Source organism: Bos indicus x Bos taurus, chromosome 13, assembly GCF_003369695.1.
Source record: "Bos indicus x Bos taurus breed Angus x Brahman F1 hybrid chromosome 13, Bos_hybrid_MaternalHap_v2.0, whole genome shotgun sequence".
NCBI classification, from domain to species: domain Eukaryota; kingdom Metazoa; phylum Chordata; class Mammalia; order Artiodactyla; family Bovidae; genus Bos; species Bos indicus x Bos taurus.
Window position 1 is genome coordinate 22,888,277 of NC_040088.1, and position 16,314 is coordinate 22,904,590.

The following is a 16,314-nucleotide window of genomic DNA, read 5'->3' on the forward strand; positions in this document are numbered from 1 at the left end:
ACCCAAACTAGTCAAATGGTATAACTGATTAAGCACTTTTAAAGCAGGACTTAATGGCAGAGGGAAGAACAGAAAGAGGCCAGCTGTGCTCAAGGTCAAACACCACCTCAGCCCTCGTGGGCCTTACTAGTGCCTACTATACTCACCACAGGGTCTTTTACAATGTCTGCCAGTGTGATGATGTTGGGACCGCCTCGCAAATTCTCCAAAATCTTTATTTCACGCTTGATTTTCTTCTTCTTTACTGGCTGAAAGGGTAAAAGTACATCATTAAAAACAATTATTTCAGGATATTTCAACGGGTAGTATAATACACAAATGGCTTGCTTATGAACTCCTTGAAGGAAGGAAATGTCTCAGACATCTCTGAATCCCCTTCTCCTAGTCCTGTGCCAGGTACTCTGCAGCTACTTAGCAATACTGAATTGAAAGAAAATAAAGATTTGTACTCCAAACACCTGAACTCTGCAGAATTAGCATTTAATTCTGATGATCATTCTTTATGTGTTAACATTAGAATGAAACACAGGGCTCTTTCCATTCCTTCCTCTTAAGTCTTATTAAACACCCTACAGAAATGAAGGAAATCAGGACCAGTAGCAAAGATGGCCAAACTATCTTTGTGTAGTATAACCTTTTCGGTTAAATGTGGGCCTGGGAGTCAGATTGCCTAATGTGACTCCTACTTTCATTACTTGCTAGCTGTGTGCTTATGAGCAAGTTATATAACCTTTCTAAACCTTTCAATTACAGGTAAAACAATCAATAAGAATACTTATAAAATTATTGCAAGACTCAAATGAGACATCTAAAAAGATCTCAGAATATGGCTGAGACATAATATCTGTTTAGCTTTATAATCAATGTATCTTTCATATTTCTTTGTCTTCACCCATCATTTCCACATCTGTTTTAGTACAGAAATTGCTTTCATTTTTCTGAGAAGGGCTGTGGTCCAAATGCACCTCCTCTACAAAGCCTTTTTTCTAAACAGTTAAAACAGTGCTGGTCCAAAGAAATACAATGCAAGCCACATGTGTATTTTATTTTTATTTTTCAATCTATTTTGGCCATGCCATGAGACTTGTAGGATCTTAGTTTCCTGACCAGGGAATGAACTCAGAGGTCATGGCAGTGAAAGGATAAAGTCTGAACCACTGGACTGCTAGGGATTTTCCCACATGTGTATTTAAAATATTCTAGCACCCACATTTAATATTTTAGGGCTAACAAAAAAAATATCCAAAATCTTATTTCAATATTTAAATCAATATAAAAAATTACTAATGAACCATTTTATATTATTTTTTGGTACTAAGCCTTTAAAATTGCTGTATTTTATCCTTACAGCATATCTCAATTTGGATCAGCCATATTTCAAATGCTCAGTGTGACCTGTGTCTGCCACAATGGACCATGTGAGTCTTTCCCATCAGTTTTGGTCACCTAAGACTACTGACACACAGTATACACTTCTTAGAAATTATTGTAAACATGTAATATCTCTTCTTTAACAAGACTACTGGTTACTAAACTTTGATGATCAACCTGGAGTTTTTAACATACAAACTGTACAGACCCACTTAATCAGAATCTTGAGAACAGAGCTGGAGAGCTATTTTTAGACATTTCCCAGGTTGATGATTTAGGTCTAGGGACTACTAAACAATACTGCAGACTTTTTAAACCTTGAGTCCTAATCACATGGTACAGCAGAAAGGAGAAAGTTTTAGAAACAGACTGTCCTCAAAACCTGGCTTTGTAGCTGTGCAGCTTTGGGAAAGATACTTAAGTATTTCTGAACTTTACACCAGTCTTGCAGAATTGTGATGTCAATACCACAGCTAGAAAAGGGCCCAATTCGGGGACTTCTCTGGTAGTTCAATGGCAGAGAAGTCGCCTACCAATGCAGGGGACACAGGTTCAATCCCTTGCCTGGGGAGATTCCACATGCTGCAGAGCTACTGAGCATGCATGTCACAACTCCTGAAGCCCGTGTGCCCTAGAGCCCGTGCTCTGCAGCAAGATAAGCCACTGCACCACAACTAGAGAGTAACCCCCGGTTGCCATAATTAGACAAAGTCCATGCACACCAATGAGGACCTTGGGTGGACAAAAAGTAAAAAAAAAGTCCAATGCAAAGTAGGCATTCAATAAATGAAAGCTATTTTATTAGACTAACCGTGAATTCCATTTTTAATTCAATCCATGGCCTCAGCCTTGCTTCTATTAGAATTCAGTACACTGGGTGGGAAGCTTAGCTAATTTTAAGTTTTCTTTTTGCTTCAACTATATCTTTCTCATCTGCTAGAGTATCTAGGAGATGTTTCTCCTCTCCAGGAAAGTCAAAGTGTTAGTTGCTCAGTTGTATCTGACTCTTTGCAACCCCATAGAGTGTAGCCTGCCAGGCTCCTCCATCCATGGCATTTTCCAGGCAAGAAAACTATAGAGTGGGTTGCCATTCCCTTCTCCAGGGGATCTTCCTGACTCAGGGACTGAATCCGGGTCTGCTGCATTGCAGGCAGAACGTGTACCATCTGAGCCACCAGGGAATCCCCTCTCTCCAGAAACTAATCCATTAATTTTTCTGTTTTCTACTACTTGCTATATCCCTACTGCTGGTTGATGGCAAATAGCTCCTGGTTTACAAACGTTTTTCCTATAGAATCCTTTAAAATCTATAAACTTACAAAAGCTAGTTTGTGATAAACCAGGCAAGTCACTTAAACCCTAATTTAATGTGATCAGTGCAAATTTTATCTTAATAAATGGAAGGAGATTTAAATAAAAAAATCTTTCCAAACCACCCATCACTAAAGGCCATTAATGGCTCCCAACAACCTAGAAGAGACAAAAATTGTAATTTTTAGGCTGGAAGGGAATGCAGAGGTTATCTTTTCCAGGTCATCACTATTCTCCCTTTCCAAGTTTACTTCCTATGTAAACTTCCATATGAAACATTTCTCTCACTTATTTCTTCCTCTCTTATCTTGTGCATTCTAGATTATGCTTCCCTCCCACCCTCCCATGCACACCAATCCAAATCTTCCTCACTCAGGCCCTGAAAACAGTTTCAGAGACCTTTTCCCAAGCACCACCACTGTCTTCTACACCGTAAGACTCACTATTTGTGCCTTTCATATGACTCTAAATGATCTATCACCTCAGTCTATCATATACTTTTCTGTAGGAGTATCATTTTATAATTACATACAACTTCGATCTCCAAAGTATATATCTATATACAATTTTGTGCTTGATCCTAATAACTCTGAGAAAAACAGGTAAAGCCAGACTATCTCATTTTCACAGATAAACATGTCTTAAAAAAACAAGTACCGTGGCTAATCACTTTTAAAGTGGGATTAGAATCTAGAAGTCCGGATTTCAGCCTAGTTCTCTTTGTACACACAATAAGATATAAATACTTAAACTCTCTGGTTCTAGAAAGAAAGGTATACCAAAACACCCCAGAAAATTCATAAGTGCTCTGTGGGCTTTTTAATTTTTGAGGGAAGCACCAGTTACTACTTGTGGTCTGCCAGTCACTGAGCACACTACCACAGCTTGAGGTAGTTCAGCTTCAAAATTACACTGCACTACATTCTCTTTGATGGCATATCTTTGTGAAGCTGGGTTTTCAGCAGCTGCTGTGACAAAAAGTATTATGCAAAAACCAGTGTGGAACAGGAAATGAGGCTACCGATGTCCAGTGTGATTCCACCATATGAGAAGCTGTGTAGCAACGAATAGGTATACATATCCCAATAGTAATTAATTATGGTGACAGAAGAATACAACAAAATTACTCTTCTCTTTAACTTCATATGTATAGTTTTTTAAAAGGCTGCCAAGTTGAAACAGAAATACTATTTTTAGTTATTTGAACTTCACTTAAGAAACAAACCTGTTTCATTTGGCTTAGGGGCATCATCAAAGTTACTGAAGCAATATGGGTGCTATAAATTGAGAACGTCTGGGGCCCTCTGCTTCTCCTGTCAATTATGGAGGCGCTTCTGTGGTAAGGGACTGTATGCTGAGTTCCTGGCATGTGAGAACGTCTGGGGCCCTCTGCTTCTCGTGTCAATTATGGAGGAGCTTCTGTGGTAAGGGACCGTATGCTGAGTTCCTGGTATGTGGCAGTGCACAGCACAGTTATAACTAAAGCAATCTGCACGCCAGTAGCCCACAGGCCAATGTGGCCTGTAGAGTGTTCTTCTATCTGACTTGAGTCAAAAAACTGCTCTTGCTTCAGTTTCCTGATTTGGCAAATGAAGATAATCTCTTCTATCAACTTCAAAGGAACAGTAAAATAAAGGCATTAAAAGCACTAGAAAAATACCTTCAAATGCTACTTAAAACCTCTGAATTACAATCTTTTTGTACTTACCTTGAGAATTTTAACAACAACTTTTTCATTATTTGTGATGTTGATGGCTTCAAATACTTCACTGTATTTACCCCGACCTAATTTTCTAACCAGCTGGTAGTCATCTTGATTTCTGGGAACAAAAAGAATCAAAGTTACAGTGATTTACAAAGTTCAAATTATCAAGTACTATTTCAATTTACAAAACTGTCAAGTGTCAGTCGCTCAGTTGAGTACGACTCTTTGCGACCCCATGGATTACAGCTGCATGGATTATAGGCTCCTCTTTCCATGGGATTTCCCAGACAAGAATACTGAAGTGGGTAGCCCTTCCCTTCTCCAGGGGATCTTCTCCACCCAGGGATCAAATCCCAGCCTCCCACGTTGCAGGCAGATTCTTTATCATCTGAGCCACCAGAGAAGTCCGTACAAAACTATACCCAGTAGAGTAAAAGAAATAAGACTATTTCAAATAATTCCTTAATTGTTTCTTTGTATTTTGTACGTTGGCCAATTAAAAATGTGTCTTCCAAATCCCAGAATTAAAAAATTAAAGTCTTTCAGTTATTCTTTCAAATCCCAAGCTGTTTATATTTCTACTGACATACCACACATAGATAGCTTGTATTGGGGTTTGTTATGTATGTTTATCTCCAACAACAGACAGCTTTCCCCTTGGAAAATAATTTTTATTATATTCCTGCCCCCCACAGCCTTGCCCACTGGTGGCATCTAGCAAGAAGTCAACATGTGCTGTAAGTTCAGCCACACTTTGGGAGTTGCTGACTTTTAATGGGTCTCTTTGCAGATAAGCGGCTTTCAAACATATAGGTCTGACCGCCAACTTGTTCTCCAAGGCTCTGAGGACAGTGCATGTACTGGAGTTTGCAAACCACATTACAGAACACGAGTCAGAGTCTGGTGCTCCTCCCGCTACCTTCACCCACATTCCAAGACCACAAAGCAACATCTGAGGTGAAAAGGAATAAGGGAAAATGCCAACACTTTTTCTTTGTCTCTGCTTACAACTTAGAGGAGTTTGCTCTAAAGAATGACAGCCTTTTCAATAAGGCCTAAATGCTATTTACTCCTGCTGCAGACCCTTGAAAATCCAACATGTAAAAAATCCACCGTTCATTTTCCTCAAGCAACTATAAAGAAAGTGAATGAACAGAGAAGGCAAAAGGTACTACGGACAATGGACAATATAATAATCATCACAGGTCTAAGGAAGGAAGCTTAGTTCTGGTTGAGTTCTTTTCCTGTGGGAGGGCCCTAGATCAATGCAACCAAGCAAACAGCACTAAGCCAAAAACTCAAAAGGGTTGTTTAGTGTCATTTAAGCAGAACTAAGCACAATGCACTTAATTTGAAGACAGTGGCTGAAATTTCTGCAGTAAAACTCAGATATTCCTAGAGTCCAAAGCATGTGATATAAAGGAAAATTAAGATTATCAGTAACACTTATTGGCACTGTACCACAGTTCTTGATGGCATCTTTGAAGCACACTGTGCTTCCTTGTGCAGAGGCAATATACCTACTGTTAAGAATTACGGCCATCATCATATTCATCATCAGGATTAAAATGATAATTTTAATGACCTATGATAATTTTTGAAGACTGTCTGTAAACACTCACATGCTATGAAAATCACATGTGGACAAATATAAAATATAACATATAGGAGCTGCAGCTTTACTGAGTTTTCAAATTGCTATCTTTTGTATTTGAATATCAAAATAATTTTATCACAAAACATACAACCCGATCAGTTTTAGTAAGTACATACTATGCTGGGACAAGATATGCAAAAATCCAGATGAGACTGCACAGAGGATTAGAAGGGCAAATATAGCTGTTCAGGCAGACTGAAACTGTTCAGAATGGAAAAGGGGCTGAATTCCATGTTACACATGGCTAGTCTCATGATAAGGGCAAATGTTTTAAGATTTTAATTTTGCTTCTCATCAGAAAGAGGACACCTTTCTGGAGAACTGTTTTATCCATCAGTATCATCATGGGACAACATTCTCTGACCTCAAAAATTCTTTTATGTAAGAGTCTAGTATTTTCAAACTCTCTCAAGTATTAATTCTCATCTAACTGCAAAGCCTTTAGCTGAGCAAGCTAATAGGTAACTTTGTTACCAGCTTTATATATATATCAGAGAAAAAAATAATAAAAGATTGAAATGATTTTTAAATGATAACCCATCAAAACTTTAATTTGCCAAAGCCAATAACCTGTTTCTTTATTGCAGAAGAAACCAAAAACTGGGTTCAATCTTGAGGTTTATAAATGCAGTCAGGGAATTTCTGACGTAAATTACTCAACAAATTCACCACAGTCAGCCCTTTGGATGAGTACAGTGAAGTGAATGGAAATTATTACCCCCATTCCACCACATGTGACTCGTAATCCCAGTACTCTCGGGGTCTGTGTGTATTAACATCTGTGTAAACTCTGGCTCTGCTTGGCACGGGTCCCGACATGTCAGACAGGTTGGCGGACAAAGCTGGACTTGGTATCTGGAGAGCTGGTAGTCACTGTGTTGAGAGGCAGCTGGGGAGTAAGACCTTGTTTCAGACCTGTTTTCTTCAAAACTGCAGAAACAAAACACATAAATGCCAAGGAACCATTTTTGAAAAGCATATGGGAAGAAAAAAAGTCATCTTACAGTAATGGTCTCAAGTATACCTCAGACTCTCTACTGGTTAACCAATGAATGTATCCCAACTGTGCCAATCAGTATTTCCTAAAACATGGGGAAAAAGTAAAACAACAGAACTCTAAGAAACATATCTAAGCCTATACTGGCCCTGATCCTATCCTACAAAGTAGCCTGTTACCTCCTCATCAAAAGCTTGGATGCTCTTGCAGTCTGAAAGCGAAGAATGGCATTGAGGTTACACCCATCACCATTGCTACTATTTACACATTCTACAAAAAGCTTTCAGCAGTTTTCTACAGCTCAAAGAGGGGTGCTAAACGGCTCTAGAATGGTGGCAAAGTTGAGTATAAACCTTAGTCTTACTCTAATATTTGATGAAACCAGGAAGGGAATAAACACTTGCTCTCATACATCAAAGTTCAATGTTATTTTATTATTTGGGGAACCTTATGTAATAATCGATAGGCTGGTGATCATCATTTGAGAAAAACACTTCATTAAAAAAACATTAATTTTCTCCTGATTTATTTAATATATGAGCAAGCTTAATACAAATTGGTAATATATATTGGCTGAACTAACGCAAAATTTTATACCCAGGAAAAGCTGGTGAAATTTCAGAAACGTGCTTTCTACCAAACCAGTAAAAAATGAAGTCTCCTTCATCACCAACCACTCCAATCCAGTTATCTCCATTCTCTAAGAGTCCTATAGTGTTTCTTGATTCCCTTAACTCTGCATTTAACTACAAATGTATTGAGGGAACTCCCCTCTGTTTGTTTGATGGGACACTGTCCAATGCATAAATCTGAATAAACACAATCATATTTTTAAAAAATGTAATGAGTCTCTAGGCCGTGCATATTTTGGCCTAGACTGTGTAACCTCAATCTAATTACAAGGAAAACACAAACAGAAAATGAGGAAGCTTCTATTAAGAAAAGTCAGGAGTGGGGAATAATATACTGTGCTCTCCAAAAATGTAAATATTATAAAAGATAAAGGAACCTAGATAGCATATTCAAAAGCAGATACATTACTTTGCCAACAAAGGTACGTCTAGTCAAGGCTATGGTTTTTCCTGTGGTCATGTATGGATGTGAGAGTTGGACTGTGAAGAAAGCTGAGTGTCGAATTGATGCTTTTGAACTGTGGTGTTGGAGAAGACTCTTGAGAGTCCCTTGGACTGCAAGGAGATCCAACCAATCCATTCTAAAGGAGATCGGTCCTGGGTGTTCTTTGGAAGGAATGATGCTGGGGCTGAAGCTCCAGTACTTTGGCCACCTCATGTGAAGAGTTGACTCACTGGAAAAGACTCTGATGCTGGGAGGGATTGGGGGCAGGAGGAGAAGGGGAAGAAAGAGGATGAGATGGCTGGACTCACTGACTCAATGTACGTGAGTCTGAGTGAACTCCAGGAGTTGGTGGGGCCTGGCGTGCTGCGATTCATGGCGATTCATGGGATCACAAATAGTCGGACACGACTGAGAGATTGAACTGAACTGAACTGAACTGAAAGAGACATGGCAACTATATACAATGTCCTACCCTAGACTAGACTGTATCCTGTACTAGAGGGGGAGAAATGCTATAAAAAACAATACTATCAGGTCAAATGACAAAACTGGAATTTAGACAGTAGGTATGTACAAGAGTATACTTACACATGATAAAGCAAATGGGGTAACATGTTCTTTGTACTATTTTTATTTTGCTGAAACATGTTATTTTTAAAAACTATTGTAAAATATATATAAAATTTACCAACTTAAACATTTTTAAGCATACAGTTAAAAGGCATTAAGTACTTTCAAATTCTTGTCCAATCATCACATCCATCCATCCTCAGAAATTTTCACCATGCCAAACTGAAATTCCATACTCATTGAACACCGACTCCCTCGTCCCCGCGCTCCTAATAACCACCATTCTATTCTCGGTCTGACTACTCTAGGTAACTTATACAACTGGAATTGTAGACTACTTGTCCTTTTACATTTGGCTCATTTTTTTCATTTAGCAAGTTCATCCATGTTGTAGCATATGCCAGAATTTCCTTCCTCTTTAAGGCTGAATATCTCCATTGTACGTATATTTTTGTCTATCCATTGATTCATCAATAGACACCTGAGTTGTTTCTACCTTTAGGCTATTGTGCATAATGCTGCTAGAAAAAGTGATGTACAAATATCTTCTGGAGTTTCTGCTTTCAATTCTTCCGGGTGGAATTGTGGATCATATGGCAATGCTACCTTTAATTTCTTGAGGAACCAGCACACTCTTTTCCACAGTGGCTGCATCATTTTATATTCCCAACAGCAATGCACAAAGATTCCAATTTCTCCACATCCTCTCCAAGTAATAGCTTTTTAAAAAAAATAGCAGCCATCTTAACAGGTATAAAGTAGTATCTCATTGTAATTTTGACTGGTACTTTCCTAACGATTAGTGATACTGAGCACTTTTTCAAGTGTTTATCGGCCATTTATCTTATTCAGAGATGACTATGCAAGTATTTTAACTGTTTTTTCTTTGGTGGTTGGGGTGGGGGGGTTAAGCTGCAGATGGTGACTGCAGCCATGAAATTAAAAGATGCTTACTCCCTGGAAGAAAAGTTATGACCAACCTAGATAGCATATTGAAAAGCAGAGACATTACTTTGCCAACAAAGGTCCGTCTAGTCAAGGCTATGGTTTTTCCTGTGGTCATGTATGGATGTGAGAGTTGGGACTGTGAAGAAAGCTGAGTGCCGAATTGATGCTTTTGAACTGTGGTGTTGGAGAAGACTCTTGAGAGTCCCTTGGACTCCAAGGAGATCCAACCAGTCCATTCTGAAGGAGATCAGCCCTGGGATTTCTTTGGAAGGAATGATGCTAAAGCTGAAACTCCAGTACTTTGGCCACTTCATGTGAAGAGCTGACTCATTGGAGAAGACTCTGATGCTGGGAGGGATTGGGGGCAGGAGGAGAAGGGGACGACAGAGGATGAGGTGGCTCGATGGCATCACTGACTCGATGGATGTGAGTCTGAGTGAACTCCGGGAGTTGGTGATAGACAGGGAGGCCTGGCGTGCTGCGATTCATGGGGTCGTAAAGAGTCGGACACGACTGAGCGACTGAACTGAACTGAAGCTGCAGAAGTTCCTTATATATTTTGGACATTAATCCCTTATCAGATATATTATTTGCAAATATTTTCTCACGTTCTGTGATTTGTCTCTTTTTAAAAAAAATAATTTACTTGTTTTTTGGCCGTGATGGGTCCCGGTTGCTGTGTGGGCTTTTCTCTAGTTGCGGAGAGCAGGGGCTACTCTCTAGTTCAGTCCACGGGTTTCTCAGTGCAGTGGCTTCTCCTGTTGCGGAGCATCGGCTCTAGAGCACAGGCTCAGTGGTTGTGGCTTATGGGCTTAGTAGCTCCGTGGCAAGTGGGATCTTCCCAGACCACGGATCGAACCTGCATCTCCTGGGTTGCAGGTGGGTTCTTTACCACTGAGCCATCAAAGAAGCCCTGCGGTTTGTGTTTGTAAGCTGCTGATTGTATTCTTTGATGCACAAAACTTTCAAATTTTGATGAAGTCTAATCTGTCTCTTCTGTCTTGTCTGTGCTTTTGATGTCCTATCCGTACTATTTTTATTTTGGTCTCATGTAAATTTGAAGTTACTTCCAAATAAAAAGTTTTTAAACAACGAGTATTAGAAAGCTGAGGCTCATTTACCTCAGAGGAAAATTTGCCTACAATCACATAGCTACTTAATAGCAGAATAAGGACCAGAAACCGAACTTCTGTTTCTTGTGACAGTAACTTGTTTTTGCCAAGTAATCATAAACTAGTTAGATAACAAAAGCTAACATCTACAGGCATTCATTATGTGCTTTGTGTGAATATTTCATAATCCTTACCACATGAGGAAATGGTAAGGAAAGGTTACTATTATTTCCAATTTACAGGATGAGGAAAATAGTGAAGAAAAGATTAAAGTAACTTGCCAAAGGACACACAGTTAGAAGGAGCTGACAATGTTCAACCAGACTACACATCAAGAGATAACTATTTACCTCTCAGGTTTGTGGTGATGATTCAGTAAGTTAATAAAGTGTGTAGAATTCTGCCTACTTGAGAACTCATTTACAGCAATCTGCATGTTCTCTCCACTTTGTATTTAAGTTGGAGCTTAGCTATTACACCAAAAGAGAAACCAGTGTTGTCTCCTTATACCTAGTTTCAGTGGCTTAAGGCTTTAGAGGAAGAGCATGAGAGACCAGAGCAAGGGTTAACGATATACTCCAGAAGTGTAGCAAACAGTGATACTCCCACTCCCCTCACAATACCTGAGGCCAAAAGATCCATTTGTCTACTTATGGATTCCCCCATTCATAAAACCCAATATAACCACCTCTGCTGACCTCTGCTGTCCCTTAAGTATACAATTTATATGGCCAGAAATTACAACAACATGGTTCAGATAGTTATTAAGAAGTGGACCAAAACTGCCTTTAAAATATTTCCAAATTATTTCTTTGGTTTTATAAAACAACCTGAGTGATAATAACCTAATTTATCTTTATCTAATATCGATTAATTATAAACAGACACATATACCCCAAACAAGCAAAAAACCAGAAAGCAGACACTTTTAACTTTCCTTTTTCCCAAAGAAACAAGGTCATTTGTGCTTTAGGGCTGTTGGTTTCTTGGTGATTTATTATCCCTGCACTAAAAACAGCAAAAGACACTAGGGAGATGAGTAAAGGTGTGTGTATATGCACAAACAGCCAAAACAGTAGAGACAACAGCATTAAGCCAGGAGAAATACTGTCCTGGGAATTTATAAATTATAATGATATTAGATACTTTTAAATTCTTACCTTCTTCTCTGCAACAGTATCTTCCTCTTCAGTTTCTATACTGCTTTAAAATTTATTCTTTCTGTTGATATTCTATACCTATAACACGACCTTTAACTGTGGGTCTCAAAGCTCTTCCCCTATGAACTTAACAAGTTTACAAAATCAGCACAAATTTAATAACTGGGATTAGATGCAATAGGGTGATGAAATGAGTAGTCAAGTCCTAGGTTCAAATCCCTAATTGACTGCAGGACCTCTACTGGGCTTCTTCCAGCTTTGATTCATCACTTATAAAACTTGTCTAATTGCACTTACTCAAGTGAGATATTCTTCTAAAAAGGGCTCAGAAACACCAAATACAATGTAAATTAACATTAAATGCTTACTATACCATTGTTGTGGAAACTAATAAGCAGAAGCCTGGCCTTTAAAGGCTGTGCTCTTCAATTTTAGTTTTCTTCACTTCATTTACAAAAATTATAGGAGTTGAGGTTAACTCCCAGCCTCTGAGAGCCAACTTATGGGTGGACACGCCATTACAAAATGAGACTCATTTCTCCATGGAAATCATCTGACTCAAGTGGAAAATATTCCCGAACTCCTTTAATAGACCAAATATCAATCACACTCTAACCACCAAGTCTTCGGCTCTCATACAGCCTTGGTATTCTCTGAGAAGAGCAGAGCAAGACTATTCACTAACGAAACTCCTGAGATCCTCAAATACCTGCTTAACTGACATTTGCAGCTTTGTGCCTCATCAACAGGGACCTAATTTATGAACAGGGGGATTTGATCCTCCACTGGGAGGACAAATGGTTGTTTTGCAGCAACTCAAAGCAGTACTTTACTTTATTGTCATGCATACCAAGTAATCTGCTTAGAGTAAGAGTCATTCACATGAATTTCAAATAGCTGGCCTTCGTTAATTATGTGGGGAGAAGAAAATGGGTGTGTGTGCATGTGTATATTTCTGAACTACATAGCCCAGCAACTTCAGATAAGTAAAATGGTACAAGGAGGGGTGAGGGAGGGTGATGGAACGGAGTAAAGAGGGGATGTGAAGATGGAAAAAAGATGATAAAAATTATTCTAACTCAGAAATACTACTTCACTTGCACCTCTATAAATATGTATGGATATTCACATGCTCTATACAGTCAGCAAAACAAGACCTGGAGCTGACGTAGCTCATATCATGAACTCCTTATCGCAAAATTCAGGTGTAAATTCAAGAAAGCAGGGAAAACCACTAAGTCATTCAGCTATGACTTAAGTCAAATCTCTTATGATTATACAGTGGAGGGGATGAACAGATTCAAGAGATTACAACTGGTAGACAGAGTGCCTGGAGACCTATGGACAGAGATCCATATTACTATACAGGGGGTGGTGGCCAAAACCATCCCAAAGAAAAAGAAAGGTAAAAAGGCAAAATGGTTGTCTGAGGAGGCCTTACAAATAGCTGAGAAAAGAAGTGAAAGGCAAAGGAGAAATGGAAAGATAAATTCAACTGAATGCAGAGTTTCAAAGAAGAGCAAGGAGAGATAAGAGAGCCTTCTTAAGTGAACAGTGCAAAAAATTAGAGGAAAACACAGAATGGGAAAGACTAGAGATCTCTTCAAGAAACTTAGAGATACCAAGGGAACATTTCATGCAAAAATACACAGAGGAACTACACAAAAAAGGTCTTAATGACCTGGATAACCACAATGATGTGGTCACTCATCAGAACCGAGCATCTTGGAGAGTGAAGTCAAGTGAGCCTTAAAAAGCATTATTATGAATAAAGCTAGTGGAAGTGATGGAATTCCAGCTGAGCTATTTCAAACCCTAAAAGATGATACTGTTAAAGAACTGCACTCTATATGTCAGCAAACTTGGAAAACTCAGTAGTGGCCACAGGACTGCAAACGGTTAGTGTTTATTCCAATTCCAAAAAAAGGCAATGCCAAAGACTGTTCAAACTACTGTACAACTGTGGTCATTTCACATGCTAGTAAGGTAATGGTCAAAATCCTTCACGCTAGGCTTCAGCAGTACATGAACCGAAAACTTCCAGATGTAGAACCTAGATTTAGAAAGGGCAGAGAAACAAGAGATCAAACTGCCAATATCTGTTGGATCACAGAAGAAGCAAGGGAATTCCAGATAAACATCTACTTCTGCTTCATTGACTACGATAAGGCCTTTGATTGTGTGAAAAATTCTTCAAGAGATGGGAATACCAGACCACCTTACTTGTCTCCTGAGAAACCTGTATGTAGGTCAGGAAGCAATGGTTAGAACCAGACATGGAACCACGGACTGGTTGAAAACTGGGAAAGGAGTATGTCAAGACTGTATACTGTCACACTGCTTATTTAATTTCTATGCAGAGTACATCATGCAAAATGCTGGGCTCAATTAATTCCAAGCTGGAATCAAAACTGCCAGGAGAAATAGCATCCTCAGATATGCAGAAAATATCACTCTAATGGCAGAAAGTGAAGAAGAACTAAATAGCCTCTAAATGAAGGTGAAAGAAGAGAGTGAAAAAGCTGGCTTAACATACAAAAAACTAAGATTATGGCATCTAGTCCTAACACTTTACAGCAAATAGATGGGGAACAACTAGGAACTGTTTACAGATTTTATTTTCTTGGGCTCCAAAATCACTCGGGATGGTGACTGCAGTCATGAAATTAAAAGACCCTTGTTCCCTGGAAGAAAAGCTCTGACAAACCTAGATAGCAAAAAGCAGAGATATCACTTTGCTGACAAAGGTCTGTCTAGTCAACGCTATGGTTTTTCCCGTAGTCATGTATGGATGTGAGAGTTGGGCCACAGAGAAGCATGAGCGCTGAAGAACTGATGCTTTTGAACTGTGGTGGTGGAGAAGACTCCTGAGAGTCCCCTGTACAGCAAGGAGATCCAACCAGTCAATCCTAAGACTTCCCTGGTGATACAGGAGTTAAGAATCTGCCTTCCAATGCAGTGGATGTAGGTTCCATCCCTGGTCTGGGAAGATCCCACATTCTGTGGGGAACTAACCCTGTGTGCCATACCACAGATCCAGCAGAGCCAAAAATAAAATAAATAAAAATAACTAATTTAGGGTTAAAACAAACAAACAAAACCACCAGTCAATCCTAAAGGACATCAACTCTTGATTATTCACTGGGAGGACTGATGCTGAAGCTCCAATACCTTGACCACCTGATGCTGGGACTCATTGAAAAGACCTTGATACTGGGAAAAATTGAGGGCAAAAGGAGAAGAGGCAACAGAGGATAAGATGGTTGGATGGCATCACTAACTCTATGGACATGAGTATGAGCAAACTCTAGGGGACAGTGAAGGACAGGGATGCCTGGCATGCTCCAGTTCATGAGGTTGCAAAGAATTGGACACGACTTAGCAACTGAACTACATTTACATGCAGCCTAACAAGAAGGAAATACAGGGATGAGCTAAATCTCTCAACTACAGATTTGGTTCTTTCAGACATTCCTTCCTTTGTTCATCCCTTTAACTATATGAGCATCTTCTATGAAGAAGTACTGTGCTAGGCTGTGGGAATATAATAATGAGCAAGGCAGAAAAGGGTGAGATGAACATGCCTTTAAGATTTTACCTATAGATTAAGGACAATGGAAATTCATTGAAGAGTTTTACACAGACAAGTGACCTGTATGTACATTTTGAGTAAGTTTATTCTGGCTGGTGTGAGACAGGCAGAGAGAATACATTTGGGGAAACAGGAAAGTTATCAACAGTAGCCTATGTGACAGAGATGATGAAAGCCTGACCTATGGTGGTAGCAATGGAGATAAAAGAACTAATTAAGATGAACAAAATTTATCGTGTAAAATCAACAGCTCTGGGTGGACTGGATTAATGGTGTAAGGAGTGGAAGTGACTTTCAGATGTCTGGCTAAAGAGACTGTTGATGCCGTTCAGGGAGATAGAAAACATTCTGGAAGACAGCTCACAAGTCAGCTTTTGAACGTAAGGTTAGAATGGTTCTTTGACATGTTAAAAAGAGAACTGAACAGGCAATTAGGTATTACAAGTCTGGAGCTAAAAGTTTTCCAGCTTTAAAATATCTACCCCCCACCTCTCCCCTAGTATTCTATGTGGCAGGCATTTCTTTTCCTAATCTACAGGTAAGAAAACAGCCTAAGTAAATTCAGCAGCTTTACCAAGACCATCCAGTAGAGATGGAGCTGGGATTCAAATCCCAGATGACTGGCCTTCAAGGTGTCTTTACATTCCTATCGAACCTACCACTTCCTACATCATATGGTAGTCTTCAAACTTTAATTTCCTTATTATGCCTTTAACTCCTTGAAGTCAAGATTCACTATCTAATCCATCTTTTTACATTACAGTACCCAGCCCAAGGCATTGCATTTTGTAGGATGTTCAGTAAATATTATTCA

The 16,314-nt window shown here is 39.2% G+C and overlaps 1 protein-coding gene across 1 annotated transcript in view; it reads right to left on the reverse strand.

Moving 5' to 3' along the window:
• The window catches only part of CSNK2A1 (casein kinase 2 alpha 1), a 59,343-nt gene that overhangs the window by 19,752 nt on the left and 23,277 nt on the right, over window positions 1-16,314 (reverse strand). The window contains exons 2-4 of the mRNA XM_027558916.1: window positions 6,763-6,974; window positions 4,391-4,502; window positions 147-248 (exon numbers count right to left, since the gene is read on the reverse strand). Coding sequence (XP_027414717.1) covers window positions 147-248; window positions 4,391-4,502; window positions 6,763-6,863 — 315 coding nt within the window. The 5' untranslated portion in view covers window positions 6,864-6,974. The remainder of the gene's footprint in view (window positions 1-146; window positions 249-4,390; window positions 4,503-6,762; window positions 6,975-16,314) is intronic.